This window comes from Petaurus breviceps, unplaced genomic scaffold, assembly GCF_028583685.1.
Source record: "Petaurus breviceps papuanus isolate PSGF00001 unplaced genomic scaffold, PetGlider_PUasm1.0 226, whole genome shotgun sequence".
Classification (NCBI taxonomy): domain Eukaryota; kingdom Metazoa; phylum Chordata; class Mammalia; order Diprotodontia; family Petauridae; genus Petaurus; species Petaurus breviceps.
The window spans coordinates 9,797,830-9,815,671 of NW_027185890.1; the positions used below are offsets into that span (position 1 = coordinate 9,797,830).

General features: G+C 36.4%; 2 protein-coding genes across 6 annotated transcripts in view; one reads left to right on the forward strand and one right to left on the reverse strand.

The window, feature by feature from the left end:
* TMOD1 (tropomodulin 1) overlaps nucleotides 1-2,059 on the forward strand; it is a 138,522-nt gene extending 136,463 nt beyond the window's left edge. For both annotated transcript variants that reach the window (XM_069095361.1, XM_069095359.1), the window contains one exon: nucleotides 342-2,059. In XM_069095361.1, the coding sequence (XP_068951462.1) occupies nucleotides 342-344 (3 nt within the window). In that variant the 3' untranslated portion in view covers nucleotides 345-2,059. The remainder of the gene's footprint in view (nucleotides 1-341) is intronic.
* TSTD2 (thiosulfate sulfurtransferase like domain containing 2) overlaps nucleotides 790-17,842 on the reverse strand; it is a 38,669-nt gene continuing 21,616 nt past the window's right edge. For 3 of the 4 annotated variants that reach the window (XM_069095356.1, XM_069095355.1, XM_069095357.1), the window contains 6 exons: nucleotides 14,133-14,258; nucleotides 12,468-12,573; nucleotides 10,411-10,529; nucleotides 9,613-9,771; nucleotides 8,680-8,818; nucleotides 790-6,180 (listed from right to left, as the gene is read on the reverse strand). In XM_069095356.1, the coding sequence (XP_068951457.1) occupies nucleotides 5,948-6,180; nucleotides 8,680-8,818; nucleotides 9,613-9,771; nucleotides 10,411-10,529; nucleotides 12,468-12,573; nucleotides 14,133-14,258 (882 nt within the window). In that variant the 3' untranslated portion in view covers nucleotides 790-5,947. The remainder of the gene's footprint in view (nucleotides 6,181-8,679; nucleotides 8,819-9,612; nucleotides 9,772-10,410; nucleotides 10,530-12,467; nucleotides 12,574-14,132; nucleotides 14,259-17,842) is intronic. The other variant, XM_069095358.1, reaches the window with a different exon arrangement.

A 17,842-nucleotide genomic window follows, 5' to 3' on the forward strand; every position in this document is an offset into this window, starting at 1 on the left:
CACTGGCTGCTCACACACTACGGGCCACGTTACAGACAAGCTGTTCAGAGGGGTCTATTTAGGAGTCACTTGTAAATGGTTCTCCATTTCACAAGTGCTCCATCTGAGCCAACTTTACAAAATCTGAGAGATGCGTGCCCACTAAGTACCATTAAAAAAAAAAAGGAAAAAAAACCTTTGGCCCTTAATGTAAAAGAAAGTCCTTTTCCTTCTGCTTGCCAGAATTAAACACACTGCGGGTTAAAGTGAAAGTGATTAGTTGTTGCCTATATATGTATGAATTACGTGCATGCCCACTAACTACTGTAGCTTATCTCTGTCTAATTTCTGTTCCTTTTCAGTGAGGAAGAGGAGGCTGGCAGACTTGACTGGGCCCATTATTCCCAAGTGCCGAAGTGGCGTTTAGTCTGTGGAGCTGGAAACTATGCCTTTAAATAGGACATCTGCTAAGAGTTTGTGCTGTATGGGAGAATCAATAGAAAACAAACAAAACACCTGCAGTGTATTTTTGTGATTCAGTTCTGTATTGCATCTTTATGCACTAAATGTTTTTAAGTTAACTAGTGGTTGTAGTTGAAGATTTTACAAAATGTGGTTAATGTGAAGTTTTCTTTAGTCATAGAAGTTCAAGATGGTTATTTTAAAAAAACCTGCTGATTTCATGGAATAATACATAATAGTACCAAAGCAACTTAACCCCACAATAATGTTTATATTCTTTTCCTGGGTGGTGTTTGGGGTAATTTAGGTTGTGTTATGCATGAAACAAACAGCAAACTATCCCACTGGTTTTAGAAGCATTATAAAATACTTTATTTTAAAACTTGATCTCAAATCTTTAGCAAATATAACAGTTTGATAGTCATTGTGATGATTCTTTTAATTTTAAGAATTTAATTTCAGAATTGCACTCAACAAGCTGAAGAGCTCAAAAACATGGAGAGTTTCTAATTATAGAAAGGCAGGAGCAATAAGGCCACAGATTCTTAATAGCAGTCACAGTTATTGAAAAACATAAAACAAAGAGGTTTTTTGAGTGTTTGAAAGTGATTTTAAAAATCCAGATTTTAAGGTTCAATTTCCAAATCTGCCCCTTTCTCAACCCCAATTCCTCTTTTTTTCTTTAATAAAAACTTTTATGAATTTACCAATTAGCATTTTAAGTTAGAAAGGATTGCTCCCCTTCCCCCTTATTAAATGTCTATTTTATGATAGAGATGAAAACCTGTAGACAAAGTACTATTTGAAAATACCCTTTACATTAAGTAACGCTAAAGGTTAGATAGATGACCAAAAAGTGGAATGATATATATAACCTGGATAACCTAAGGATAAACATCATATTTTATATATCTGTTATTATAATGGGAAAGCTTATAGACAACTCATCTGACCTCTCCTTTATCTAAACAATGACCACTTGACCTGATTCCAGGTATAAAGTAAAATTTTGAAAGATAATACCATCCTTTAGGTCTGAATATATAAAAAAACAGAAAACCCAAAGAACTTGGATGAACTATGTAACAAGATGTGGGATAACTGGGAACAGCATTTCTAAATGTCTGCTGGTTTTGTCACATTGTACATCTCTAGGGATCAAACAAAAATAGTTTTTAAACAAGCCTCCCAGTCCCATCTGATAGAAATAACACAAAGCCCAAAAGACCTTGTGCCTTTTAATATGCCACAGTGCCAACTAAACGAATTTTTTTATTGACTTTGGAAAGACTTATAATTTGTGATTTAGTAACTCTTAAGATAAGAGCATGCCAAAAAAAGCTGAAGAGTTCAGAATGGCTTACAGAATTCTGAGAAAAGGGAGGGGTTATTTTTGTTTCAGTGGCTTTTGAAGAAAAATACTTTATATTTTATATATTTGTATTAATTTATCTACAGTACAAGGTCATAATAGATGGAGCCAGAGTATTATCATTACAGGAAGAATGTATATTGAGCCTCAAAATATGGCCCAGAAAGAGCACCATTCTTCAGGGAATTGTTGAAACCACTCTCAATCACTGTAAGCTACAATGTAACATTAAATCAGTTGGTCTTATTACCGTTTCGTGTCTTGTGGAGGACTCTGTCCATGAAGAAAATCTTGGTATTTGTCTTTTGGAACAATATTTGAGCAAAAAAACATTTAGCCAATCTGATACTCTCAACAAACCCCCTTAAAATGCAAGTTGTGTTTACATACTCTGTAAAGATAACCAATTTCTTGAGCTCAAACAGTTCATGGAAGATTCTACCACAGAACTAACATTGTGCAAAGCCCACCATCTTCATAGCTCACAGAGTAACAACAAAGCAGGAAGGGACTTGTAGAGATTTAGTCCAATCTGCTCATTTTACAGAAGAGGAGACCAAGGCTTAGGAAATGGAAATAGGTTGCTCAGGATTATGCAGCTAATAAATTGCAAAACTAAGGCCCCTGTCAAGTGATCTTTCTACTATAATATATAATTTTTCTGAGACAGCAATTGTAACAAGAGTGTTAGCTATCACTCTTGTGCTTTCAAATTTCATGGAATGATGAGGTCCTAGTTGATTTGAAAGCTATACCTTTCCTATTCTTTACATTCTAAGATGTTAATGTGGTGCCCATTATGACTTACTAGGTAGATGGAATAGTTGAAAAGATCAGTTTGACCCATGTGCTGTCCCTTCCACAGGATGGGGTGGAGGTCAAAGAAAGAATACTGGCTCAGGGCTCAGAAGCCCCGAAACACTGCCACTAATTTACTGGGTAACCCTGGGCAAACATTTCACCTTTCTGTGTGTTTCAGTTTCCTCACCTACAAAATGAGGATAAAATTAAATGTTCCACTTTTCTGAGGTTGGCTTTGAGGCTCAAAAGACATGAAAATGCTCCGAAAAGTACACACCACCAGAGAGATACAATTGCTTTGTTTACAAGTCAGAGAAGTACCTTAAGAACTTGAACTAATTTATAAGGTTTTCCTACTTCTAATCAGAGACAATGGTTGTTTTAATTAATAAAGAGGCACATCTCACTTTCAGAGTCTCATAAGAGCATAAAAAAATCATACATCTATAAAACATACACTTGAGGGTGATTTTAACCTTACAGAATGACTCTTTACTAAATGATTCACTACAGTTTGCTTATATAAGAAGTTCCCAAATTGCATTAAAATAATTTTGATTTACACAAATTTGATTCATCTACTTGGTCCAGCAGAGTTCTGTTTTTTTGGGGGGCCTAGCTATTATCCCAATAGCTGCTTCTGCTTTAGGCCTGTTAGTCTTATCTGGATTAGCACACCCCCATGTCCAGCACCTTTCCTGCCTGTGACATCCAAGGTGGAAAGCTAATAAGTCAGACCCTGCCTGTATCTTTAAAACACCTTCCTCACATCTGTAACCTTGATGTATGGAGAAACAACAGCCAGGATGAGTGGTGATATGTCATCCCTAACTCCCCTTTGCTGCCGTGGTCTGAAGACCCATCACCTCTAAAGATTTAGTGACATCTCTAGCTATGACCTCATCTTGTTTTGGAGGGGCCATCTACTCTTATGGTTTAGGGGTGGGTGCTGCCCCAGTGTTGCTTCCACTTCCAGTCTTCAGGATCTCCAAGGGGCCAAATAAAGGCCAACTACTTTCTGCAGTAGATAGCTGAGGTCTAATTCTACTGCAAGGCCTGCTTTAAGTCCCCAAAGGGACCAGAAGAAGAACATAAAAATATGGAAAGCAAAGTATATTGATAATGACAACTAGCTATTAAAATAATTTTCTCACTAAGTAATAAAGTCTTCCATGTGTGATTATGGATTTATGACTCTCTAGACTCATTTTCATCTGTGGAATTCTGGTGTAAAGCACAAAAGGACCTCTATATATAAAGCAAAAAAATTGGATACTTTTAGTTAATTTTAAAGGTTAACAAGGGTGGAAATGCCAGCTTGCTTCTACTCCTATAACTTGCTGGATATTTTTAAAATTTTGAACTGGACTAATTCAGTGAAGGTCATGCACCACTACCTACTTCAAGCAGGGTGGCATTCCATTATTAAACTGACCAAATGATATCCTTAAGCATATTTCTTATCTCAGTCCTTGAAAAGGAGACTGTATTCTTGCTGGAAACAATGGGTTCTAAATGGTTAATTACTTCTGTTATCTACTTTCCATTCGTTTAGTGAGTACCAACAATGTGCATGCCATGGTCTGAGATTCTAAGATAATACTAAACTTTCTATTAATTCAAGTCATTTAGTTTTATATGATTTTGGCTTATTGCAGTAGAGCTAACAGGATGGAAATTAATCGCTCAAGGTGTTGCTTGGGTATGAAAAGATTAAGTCACATGGGCAATTTTCCTGTTACAGCAGAATAGGGCACTTATTCCTTTTGTTACTTATATATTTTCCAAAATTTACAGTAATGAATAAGCCAGAAATTACTAAGTGATAATGATCTGGCAAGTGCATTTCAACAGCAGTTAAATTAATATAATATAATAGATATGTTCCTGAAAATACTACGAAATAATGTAAGTCAAATCTTATATGCCCAGTGCTGTATATTCATTAAGGGTGGAATATTCTAAGAGTTGCTGAGGAGAAACACAAAGCCCAAGAAAGAGTTAAATACCACACTCATAATACTAGTGTCAGAGATTTAAACCCTGTCTTATTTTCCAGGTAGAAAATAGGCAAACCTCCTTCAGCCCAGAAACTGCCCTCAGGCTGTAGAGATTACACACTACACTACAGTTTGAGGAACATTTTGCATAGAGAACCACCCCCTTCTCCCCCATCTCATGCTACAATAGTTACACCATGACTTTCTATCTTGAGATGGTTCTACAAAGTAGAGGAAATATCTGGGAGCTTACATTGGAAGAAGAAATGACCAAGAAGAATTAGAATCTACAGGCCAAATCCTAAAGCTTTCTTATTTCTATTTTTAAAAATTTTTTGGGAAGGTAATTGGGTTAAGTGACTTGCCCAAGGTCACACAGCTAGTTTTTGTGTTAAGTGTCTGAGGCCGGATTTGAACTCAGGACCTCCTGACTCCACAGGGCTGGTGCTCTGTTTACTGCGCCACCTAGCTGCCCCGGTTTCTTATTTCTAAAAAGCTAACAGAAGTGATGACAGTAACATCAGTAGAAGTATATATGTCTTATCTTCTCTCTTTTCTTTACTACCAAGCTATCAATTTAGCAAGGATCCAATGTAAAAAGCCAAAGCTGACGTACTGACTGAACATTCTCAAAGTGGTAGTTTGAGACCCTAAATTGCAAATGAAGGGAACAAAACTTTTAAGTCTTGGGCCTTGCCTCTACATACAGACATACTTATAGGAAATTCTTACTGCTCTAGTTTGTGAAATCTAAAATGGCAACTCTAAGTATCTAAAGATTTCTTAGATCTCTTTAAATATTTGTTATTGTTCATTAAATTCACAGGATTGCAATTATATAGTGACTTTGCTATAATTTTAAGAGAGTAACAACAGAAGCCTGTATATTGTGTGCTTTCAGTCCTATGGAGCATATTCCTCTACTGTAGGACTGTCAAACATCCTCCCGATGTAATTCATCTCAAAGTGGCCAAGTGATGTCACAACATTTCCCACATATCAAAGCCCTTTCTGTCTTCAAATGGTCAGATGAGAACTTAGCCTAACAATATCAGCATCACTCCTTCAGTCTTAAATGCAGCCCAAAGATGATGTGATAGAAATGGCAAGTGGGACACAGCTCTCTTGTTGGTGAGCAGGGACAGCCTACTGTACGTCATTACTCTAGGGTCACTGTCAGGACCTCCTCTTTGAGGCAGGTCTAGGCCTTGGTCCTCATAATTGACACTGTGAACCCAACAGGGATAATGTTTACAATGTGCTTAAAATAAGCAGCGGCATAACTGCACTGGAGTTGTTGGCTTGCCTATTTACACCATCCAGTAAGTCCTGATTATTGTGAAAGTTCAGTTGGTACACGGGGCCTTTTCAGTGTACAATCACACTCTTCTTTAAAACTCTTCTCAGTTGGACTTGAAGTTAGCTTGGCTCCTTTATCCTGGCAAGTGAGACAACATGCTGTAAGCCCCTTCTCTCGGCATTCTGAACAGGACAAGATGAGCTGGCGGCAGTGTGAGGTGGAACATAGTTTATACTGGTCCCACTGGACTCCACAATATGTACATTCTGGGAAGGGCAGAAAAGCAGGTGTCACACATAGGCAAAGCAGTACCCTTTTATCTCTCCCCAAAACTACACCAAATACAACCTAACGAATGGACTGTTTGTTTCCACTGAATGCTGAAGTCTCTCATCTTTTCAAAGAAATGTTCTGTTTCTGGGCTTTGTCCTTTTGCTTCTTGAATTCTTTTTTCCAAAAGATACCACAGAAAAGACACAGGCCTTAGCTCACTTCCCTTTTATACCAGATTTCTTCGATGGGTATGCTATATATTACTACCATATTTTTACCGCTTTTTTTATCTAAATCTTTAATTATTTCATTTTAGGCCTTATCACGCCATGACTACTTGGTTTTTTTTCCTGAAACAACCAAGAACCACTCCCCAAATCAGTGACCTGCATTTGGGTCTTAACCTTCTGAATCTGTCATCATCCTTTTGCATTGGTGGCTTGATTAGTCCTTCCTTCTTTATAGATTTTCTAAATCAGTCAATAAACAGTAACTACTATGTGCCAGGGATACAAAAAGAGGCAAAAGATAGTCCCTCTCTCAAGAAACTCATAATCTAATGGGGGAGACAACAAGGAAACAATTATGTACAAACAAGCTAAACATGGGATAAAATGCAATAAGGGGTTGGGAAAGGCTTCCTGTAAAAGACAGGATTTTAGTTGAGACTTAAAGGAAGCCAAGGAAGTCAGTAGTTGGATCAGAGGAGAGAAATTCCATGCATCAGGGAAATGCCTGGAGCCAAGAGATGAAGTGTCTTGTTAATGGAATAGCAAACAGGGCTGTAGCAGTGGATCGAAGAGTACATGGAAAGGCAGGAGGGGGCTAGGTGAGTGCCAGGCTGAGTATTTTGTATTTGCTCTGGGAGGTCACAGGGAGCCACTGGGATTTAATGAGTAGCCCAACCTTGGGATATATAATACCCTTTGGGTTTGTCCCATACTTTTCTCACTTTCTTGGTGGTCACCTTTTCTCTTCTGGCCATTCCAGGATCACAGAATTTCACATCAAATCATAGGATCATTGATGTATATATAGGCAGAAGGGCCCTCACAGGTGATTTAGGCCAGTTCATACTTGAACTGGAACCAATTCCCTGGAGAACATAGGCAACAAGTGGCTGTGCAGTCTAAGGTGATCCCTCCACTGTTACCTCCTACTTTTCTGGGGGGGGGGGGGTGTGGGTGTGGGTGTCTCTCTCTGTTTACTGATCCCTGCCTTTGCTGTTCTGTCTTAATTTCACTGTGAAGATCAATCTAATTATGCTTTCTTAGTCCTCCAGACGGGTCATCTTTGGCACATTCTGTTCCTCACCACCCTGTCCAAATGTTCAGCCACATCCTACCAACATTTTCTCTGCGGTGTGACTTGGATTCATCCCCTCTAACTTACTTCCCTTGTTTAGGGTCCATGCACTATATATCTATATTACGTATCACTTGAAGGAGTCACAGACTCTTGTGCCAAGTTTCCTAAACTGAATGCCTTTAACATATCACTTTCTAAGAAACTTAACGGTGATTTTTTTTTCCTCTTCAGTGAAATCCATAATTATCATATATTTTTTAAAGCCTACTTAGTGACTACTCTTCTCTACCTCCCATTCCAGTTTGAATTTCACTGCTGCCAAAGCTATGGTTTCTTGCATATTATTTATTCATACTTATCCCTGAGCCCTTGCACTTTTCATTTTACCCAATATGGACGTTTCATTTTACCCAATTTGGAATGCCATTCCCCTTGAAAAAGATCCTAAAAGGAAGGGAGTGTGCCCACTGTTTTCTGTCTTCTCCCTCAGAATGAGGAGTTGCTGCATACAGTGAGAACTGGGTTTGTTCAGTATTTATCATAATTTTATTACAATATTATTATTTATTTATTTTATATTTAATATATATTATATAAATAATAATATTTAATATATGATAATAATTTATCAATAAATACTGGGTTTGAAGTTCAGTATTTATCATGATTTAGGAATTTTTGATAAATGAGGCTACTGGCAAATGGAAGAAATTCTGCCTTTGGATAATGAGAAGTTTTCCTGAGCTAAAAATTCATTTCTATTAAAATGGACAGACTTATCCAAAAGGCTTCGTTTTCAGGCTTGATAATGTGTCCTTCGAATTAAGTGAAGATTAACATCAAAAATTCATCTCTTGAAAGGCAGAATTTTAGAGTTGCCACCAGCTTTGGATAGTTTCCAGGATCGTGTTATTGCAGAGCTTAACTGCAGGACCTGAGAGATATTTAGTATAATTGTTTCATTTTACTGATGAGAACACTAAAGCCTGTAGAGGCTAAATTACGTGTCCAAGTTCTCCCACATAGGAGCAGAAGACAGTAGAGCCCAAGTCTCCCAACTCCCCATCCAGAGCATTAGACAACACTGATTCTGTCTGTCTTTTCCTTATTCATACTGACTAGTAGAAAGAAAGAGAGTACAGAACACTCAGACTTGGAACGTTGTGGAGAAGTGAATGACCTACCTGAAACTATGTCATTGTTGTAAGAGAGAGCATAGCGTTCGTCAAAAACAAATAGTTTCCCTCTATAAAAACCATCAGGAAACTCTTCCAGGTATTTGTGGATACCACCCTTCAGCTGGTATACTTCCTTGCATACTCCCTGTATTTTAAAAGTTAACATGAGATTAGAAAATGTCAGTAAAAGTCTTGTTAGTTTAAATATGAAGCCAAGGTCCAGAGTGGCAGTCATTTGGCTAGTTAGTGGTAAAGCCAGGACAAGAATCCAGTGCTTCTGAACCTCAGTCCCCTGCTCCTTCTATTATAGACATTTCTCTCCCATTATTTCTTCTTGGCATTCTTATGTTAGCAAAACTTAAGCTGTCCTATTTACTAGTCAGTTTAAAGGGACATTTGACATTATGATGTTACAGAAAGTCATTTTCCTCTGGTAGGGCCTTATGTGAACAATCTATACTATATATATGAGCACACTCATTTCCAGATTGAGGAAGTGTTGGGAGCCATAGAATGTTAGTTAGAAGGGACCTCAAACTGTATTTAATACAGCCACTTGTTTTTATTGGCCTAGAGAAATGAAGAATCCAGAACAAGGCCACTCTGTTTAATTAGTGCCAGAACTAGGGCCAGGTACATTGACTTCTGTATCAGGAGAGAAATTCCATGCATCCTTCCATTTCACTATACTCCTCCTCCTGGGATAGAGAAAGGGTTTTAATTTCTCATCTTTTATTTTAGATGTCACTGCTGAAGACTTAGCATTTCTCCTAATTTTCAGGAACCCCAGATTTCATCTCATATGAAAAACCCATAACTCATACAGGAAACTCACAGAAGCCCTTATGAACTCATTAAACCTGTAGAGAAGACTGCACATTTTGCTTCTGAAGTATTTTCTGTCCCTACCAGTTGCATGTTCCATGGAGCACAGCTTACCTTAGCTCTGAGGTAGGCAGAACCCCTTTCACAACGAATGCCCCCCGTACAGTACATCAGAACACGCTTGTCCTTAAAAAGTTTTAGATTTTTGTCCACATAACTGGGAAAATAACTGAATTTCCTGATGTCCGGTGCCAGGCATTTCTGGAAACGCCCCTGAAATATTGAATGACTGTCATGTGATTACACTATAGCTTTTGAAAGCAGTGAACAACAGGTAGCAGGAAAATGGGAGTTATCAGAACAACATGGCTTCATTCCTTGAACAAACTTAGCCTTGGCAAAGAAGCATCTGTATTTGACAATATCTTTCTTAAAATTGCAGGCTTTGATTTACCACCTACAGCTGAGGAAAAACTCATTTCAAAGACACTGAGCTGATAATGAAGGTAGGTTGAGCCCAGCATTCCCCTTTTTCTGAAAGACATTAAAAGGAGTGAAGAATTGTGGAGTTTTCACAAAGAAAAATTAATGAGATCCCAAATCTGTCATAAATTACAAGAGTATGCTTACAAGAGAAACCACTCCAATAGCAGTTAAGATTTTTTAAAGTCATATGCTTTTTTCTACTTCTTGACAAATCCTGAGTTCAAGATTTTATAGTTTCTTTGAAAATGCAAATACTGTCAGGATATTGAGTTTCTTAGAAATCAGGTGCCAAGAAAAATAGTGATTCTCATATGTGGTTTAACATAAATGGGCTTCTTTGTTCTTTGCAATCACTGAGTGTTATGGAAAGCATGATGAAATCATTTTATTGAACCTAAACAAGGATCTAACCCAAAATGAACTTACTATTTTACTTTCATAAAAGTTCCTGCAGTCCAGCAGAATAGTGTCATTTTGCTCTTGATTACCCTGATATAAATAATTTTCAACTTCTTTATGAAATTCACCAGGGGATAAATGGATTCCTAAAATCAAACCAAAAGTACTTTAAAGACATTTTAAAATAATCTTGGAGAGCCAGGATAAAATAATTTTAAGCGGTCCTCTCCACCCAGATAGATCTCTTATATTCACAAATTACAATTAAGTTGGCAAAATAGCTGTTTTTATAATGACAATTTTGCAGTATTAGACTGCAAGGTATCTTTACACTCTCTGCTCTGAGTTTTTTTGTGGAATCCCTGTGGAGAATCTGGCCCACCAAATGAAAGGAAATTCAGGAATTATATTCAGAATTTTGTCAACTTGTATTTGGCTTAACATCAAGGGCTCTAAGGCAGCAAAGCATGATGTAAATTTTTATCTGGTCATAAACTTTGATTCTAACCATGTACCTTACCCACTAGTCATAACATGATATTGCTATTACCATGAGAGAGAGAGAAGGCAAAAAAGGTGCGTGTTTGATGAAAAGCTTTGTTGAACTTGGTTTAACTCTGAATGGTCCAATTCTAAGTCACTGGTGGAGTAAGGGCATATTTGCACAAAATGAGAGTTTACTTGAAAATTAGTATGCAGAAAGGACTTTTAACTATTACCTATTCCTTATTAAGCAAGATCAACATATCACAAAGGGCATCACTGAGCTCAGTGGAATATCTTAATGCATAGCAACAGAGCTGTCTGGTAATAAGGAAAAGTTTGGAAAGTCTTAAAGCTAAATTAGGTAATCAGGACTCCCATGAACACATTATGATATGGTAACTTGGAATATAAAGTAAAAAAATATTCTTTGTCCCTTGGAGAATGTTCTATCTCTTTATAGCTATGGAGACTAAAAATATCAGCCAAAGTGTAAGAGAATACACATTCTTGAACCCAGGGAATATTTATTTACCCAGGTGGCAAAGTTTCTGGCTATATATAACACATCATATAGAATAAAATAAATGAAGCAGAGATCAGTGTAAACCCTAATGCATTAGCAAATTAACTGTTTTTTGCTAAGGTGTCCTTCCTAATGAGAGTAAGTTTCTTGCCTGTTCTATTGACCTTGAGTGCAAGACTGAGCTGACAGCAAATATTCAAAATTCTTTTAAAGGGGCTAATTTATCTAACATTGGTCCAGGTTAAAACACAGTCTGTTAACTATAATAGGCTTTATATCATCTAAATCAAAAAATTTCAGTGTTGAAAAGTACTTTGGACCTTGGAGATTCCTCTTTGTACATGTGAGAAAAGTGAAGCCCAGAGAGATGAAATGTTTGAGACCCCTAAGGTAACAAGAAGCATAGCTAGAATAAGTGCTCAGGTGCTTTTACTCCAACCCAAGAAACTTTCTGCTAGGCATACTGCCTAAGTCACATGATGAGAAATCTCTTTTTAGTATTGTTGGTACATATATTAATAACACTGTGCTGAAAACATGCTTGGATAATTACTTTCTTTTTCTTGACATTCATAGTTTAATTTGTATTTTCCTCTTTTTTTGGTCCCTAAGTGATATCTTGAATACCTATACACTATTATAATATGTAATGTGTTATAATAAAATATAATACACAATAATATATGGATATTAGGTTAATCTATAATAATAATGGAAAAATATTGTATGTAACTGCAGTCTTGACTGAATCTGTAGGATTGCACTGTTGTCCAGTGGATTTGACTTATTCCACTCTAGAAAGCTAGTAACTTAACTTGTGAGAATGAAATAACCAAGTGAAAAGGTTATGGGACATTTTTCAAATGCCAAAGCTTTCAAACACCAAATAGTTCTACTCAGGTTTCTAATGTGCTCACACTATGACCATTCCATATCTAAGATAGAGAAATACTTGCTTTATGCACAAATCACTATAGATCTTATTGATCTGAGTTTTCCTTTCTATTTTGCTTCTCCATACAATTATGAATCCTAATAAAGAAATGCATTTTAATTTTTCCTAAAATAAGCCTACCAGGATTTTTGTAGGAGATCACACTGGGATTGATTCCCATGGGCACAATTTCTTCAAACACACCAACACGAAGTCCTAGAAAACAGTAAGTTCCTCCTTTGCTGGTCTAGTCAATGAAAAACAAAGAATACAGTCTTTTCTTCCTCAGAGTCAAACCCCCTGCAGCCCTCCACTCCTTCCCCATTCGGGTCCTAAGACAAGAACCAAATACATGAATTTTAATGTACAGAACAATGTAACACAAATTCATAAAGTGGCTTGCATATTCCAGTCATTTCAAACAGATGGAAAATCTGACCTTTTCATAAACAGGTTTCCTAAATACAAAAATGAAAGAAAGTCTAAAATAAAAACTGGAAAACAAATTTCACTGGAATAGCCTGCAGAAACTAAACAAGAAGCACTAATGTTATTTGTCTTCTTTCACTTCTTAGACTATTACTATGGTGAAACTTGTTACAATATCACAGGTCTCATTGTACTAAATACTTTCCTTAAATTGCCTCAGGACCTTGGAAAGTGTTAGAAAGAGATGTTCTACTTCCAATGAACACTACTTAAATATGATGGGAGTGGAGTGTGTCACATAAAAAAAGGGTATCATATAAAATAAGGGTATCATAGTTTTAGGGCTAGAACAGGCCAAAGAGGTCATCCAGTATGAAATGAAACTGAAGCCCTGCCACTTAAATGGTTTGACTACATTGCCTCAAAATTATACATATAATAGATCATCCCCAAATCTCTCTTCTCAAAATGTTTCTGTCCCTATCATCTCCTCCATGGAAGACTTATGCTTCTATTCATTTATACACTGAAATTTCATGTACCGCAACCTACTAAATAAAGTTAGTTTGTATCCTATTATGGAGGAAATCGATTGGATATTAAAGAATTTCAGAAGAAAAATGAAATGACAGAATCTGAGAGGACCAGGGGTAACAAAAATAGTTTATAAATCTGAAGATAACAAAAACTAGTAAAAAATTCAGTTAACTGGAATATTCTTGTAATAAGAGTATTATGTAGTAAAAGAAAAAGTGCAATTAAAGCATGAAAACTTTTGGAAAATCTTGCTAAAATAAATTATGATGCTATTCTGACTTAGTAATTGTAGTACAGTGAACACAACTGTGTTTGGAGGATTTTACTGCCTCTTAGGTTCATCATTCTGACCTGAGAAAATTCATTTTCTTTAATACCACATATATAAAAGGTAGTAGATTTTGACTGAATCTGTCTTCATCCAGAAAGGCTGTTAAAAAAATAAAACTGTTTGTTATTTTGTTTCCTTAGAATTTGCCCCTTTTCTCCTCTAAAAGCAAAATGCCCAAAAGATTCTGATTATTTCAAAGTTACTGAGAGGTACAGCAAGGCCTAGTGATTGCCTGCCTATGAAACATACTGGCTACAAGACCCTGCAAAAGTCATTCAGCATTGTGGGTAACTCTCTAAGACTATAAACTACAGAGAAGGTGCTGGTTTGTGTTGGTAAAAGGAGTTTCCTCATCAGTTAGCTCCTTATGCTGGTGAAATCACAGATAGAGTCCCTCATTATCTGGGTTCTTATTAATTGAAGTTATAATGTTACATATCAGTATGAAAATGATCATTTACAGAAGACAAAAAGATAGCTAAAGTGATTTTTATTCCCATTGCTCTTACCTTGAAATCTTCCTTACATAAGATATTCTTAAACAAAGGATGAGAAAGCATTGCCTCCATATAAAGATCAGTTGCTAATCTGCTCCCACCCACTGTTCCATTGATTCCTTCTGTAGCAATTCGAATCTAAAATATTTAAAAATGGCAAAGTTAAAAATCAGCGCTCACCAGAATACAATGATATTGTTCTGTTAATTTTCTGCACCAGAACCACTAAACCATCAACTCCATCAAGAGAGAATACATACAACTGGGCTACCATATGTTCTATTATGGGACATCTAATAGTGATCTGTGGCTAGGGAAGAAATATTTATATTTCCACTGAAAATCCTGGGCAGACTAATATTTTACCTAACCTGAGTGGATATTTGGCTATGGAAATGAATTCTGAGAACTGCCTACATCAACTGGCATAAAAAAGAGATCCTTTTTGTGTGCAGTGTTTCTACAAATTCAAGATTTGAAAATCCTATTATAAATAAATGCATCTTTTAGATTTAATTTCAAACCTTTCTTTCTCTAAAATGATTCTATGTTCACTACATTCTTTTGGTTCCTTTCTTTCTTTTCCCTGATTCAGGATCAGAGCTTTGCTGAAATGGTACGTTAGGGTCTATGTCTCTCTTAGCAACCTTACATGTGATACTGTCTTATAACCAGGGCCAACAGGGACTCAGTTATTAAATTTTTTGGAAGGGTTCTAAGATCTGATTACTGAATTCCATCCAATCACAGCTATTCAAGTATAATCTAAATTATTATTGCTATTATCAATGTTAATGCTCTAATATACCAATTCATGAGAATTTGAAATTATTTTTACAGATTTACAGTTTAAAACTGTAAACAGTTTATGGTTTTACAGTACTTACAGGCATATATACTATGCACTTAAAAAACATTTCATTCAATTCTGGAACTTAAGGGGTATCATTCCCTGACATTTTAAAGTGATTATATACACAGATACACCAGTTCTGCAAAATGAAGATCAAGAAGTCAATCTGACATCACTTCTGTTAAGTTCCTCTATACTGTTCCTTTAAACATTGGGGAAAGGTAAAAGTTATGATACTATATTAATGTGCTATCAGAATGAATCAAAGATCAGTTCTACTCTCCATGAAACCAGAGTGCGACAGAATACAGGACAGTGAGATACAAATACAAACCTTATGACTTGAAATTACAGGCAAAATCATAAATCCCTTCATAATGGAGTAACTTAAACATAAGAGAGGTTAGTTACCTGGCTAATATTAGAGAGTTATGAGAGTCCTTGGGGCAGAGGCATAGGATAAAGCCATTGCTAGAGAGTGGAAGAAACCAAATAGTAATGCTTCACTTATCTGGAGGCCACACTTACCTCAACTATTAAGGGTATAGTTATGAACCTGGAAATAAAGGAAAAAGGCCTCTCACTGGCAAGGAAAACAATGAGATGCAACTACCCTCAGATGCACTGACTTAGAATTGTGTATAAAATATAGCATCAATAACCAAACAACTGAGAAGACAGAAAAACTTTGTAAAAGTCAATTATTGAAGAGTACTTTAGTAACCTCAACATCCTCCAAAGGCACTGTATTAGATTACGTTACAATAACTGATTTTCATAACAATGTGAACTCAGTTATAGCATATTATATCAAAGTTAGGAAGTAGGTAATGTACTATGGAAATTTCACCACGGAAAATGACAAATACTGCAAAAGCTGTGACTCCAAAAAGATCAGGAAACAGCTGGAACATTCCCTTCTGGGGAATTTTTTTTAACAGTAGTATAAAAATGGGATGAACTCATGAAGCATTCTGTTCTGTGGTTTCAACCTAGAAAAGTTTCAATTTTGATATGAAAGAAAAAAACCCCAAACTGATTTGGCTTCACTCCAATTCCATTAGACTAAGGAACTCAAGGGAAAGATGAAACTTGTATTTGCATTATTGCCTCTTTGAATCGAATGTGGGTTTTCTTGTCTCTTTTTTGGGAGGGCAATTGGGGTTAAGTGACTTGCCTAAGGTCACATGGCTAGTTTTTGTGTTAAGTGTCTGAGGCCGGATTTGAACTTTTGTCCTCCTGACTCCAGGACCGATGCTCTATTCACTGTGCCACCTAGCCACCCCTTGAATCTGAGATTTCAATATATATTTTCCATGTGCCTCACTGATTTTTTAAAATCAGTTCTAGATTTTTAAAAACTGTTTTCAACTAAAACTTATTTTAAAAATATTCTTGTCATTTCATATGGATTTCTGAAGCACACTACTTTTTACTTATGTGAAATCTTGGAGGAAGATTTAATTTTGCCCTTAGAAATGACTTTTTTTTTTGGAGAACTATTTCAAACTACGTGGGCACTTTTTCAGCTGTGTACAGATATACTGGTTCATCTCCCAATTACGTATTTTTAGATGAAACAGTTTGTTTCTACATTAATTGTTTTTTATAGTTTTCTGTTTGTGGTTAAGTGCTTCTTAATGGAAAAAAAAAGTTACATTTCTAAAAATGCGTAACTGAGCACTGAACATGTATAACCAAAAGAAAATTTTAAAAATTTAGTAGGACAATTTCAGGGCTAGAGGAATTGATTGATAGCTGTAAAAATTCTAGAAGGTATTTTTAAAGTGATGGTTTGTAAGCATGTAGAAGGAGAAGCCAGTAGAGATTTTTCAGGAAGAAGTCCTGCCTGTCTAAACTAATTTCCTTTTCTGACAGTTACTAGACAGGCAAATCAGGGGAATTCCAAAAATATAGTTAACTTGGATTTCAGCAAAAGATTTGACAAAAACTCTTTATCATTCTATCCTTCTAGATAAAGTTAAGAAATGTGGGGTAGATGATAATACAGTTGGATGGGTCTGAAAGCTGGAAAATGAATAGACCAAAAGACAGTCCCTGTCACCTTGGAGGGAGATCCCTGGTAAAGGATTCTAGGGATCTATGCTTAGTTCTGTGCAGTTCACCACTTGTATCAAGGCAGAGAGCTGAATGAACATAGCAATAAGCTTAATAATTTATTTAGTTACTTCATTCTGATGAGCTAAATTTTCCAGTTAACCTAAGTTTAATTTTCTGGCTAACATAATTGTTGATTCATAATCTCAGATTTGGAAGGAACTTTTAGAGATCATCTAGTTCAACCCATACCTCAACAGGAATCTCCTCTTAACATTTCTATTATAGAGATTACATATAACCATACCCAAGCCACTGCATGGTGCTGCCTGAGTTCACCCAGTACACTTAAGAACAGCTCAAATTTTTACCAAGTTTCCCCTGTTTAACCTAAATCTGGTTTCTATCCCTCATTCCTAATTTTTCCTTTCGGGGCCAAGAAGACAACGTTTAATCCCTCTCATGTAATAGTTTTTAATTCCTTAGAAAGAGAGCTGCCATGTTCTTCTGCCCAAGTCATCTTTTCTCTAGCTCAAATATCCCCATTTCCTTGTATCACCTGTCTTGCATCAGCTGTACACCCTGTCTGCCCTTTTCTGAATAGGCTGCTGTTTGTCTGATTCCTTCCTAAACCATAGCACACAATATTTCATGCACAGTTCTCAGCTATGGCAGAGTAGTACAGCAGGACTGTCGCCTACCTTGGTCTGCATGCTGTATTTCTCTTAAAAAAAAAAGTTTTGTTTTTAAAAAGACCGTACCACTTCCCTGTCTTGCCCAGATTAAAAAGTGCAGATGCCACTCACAGATT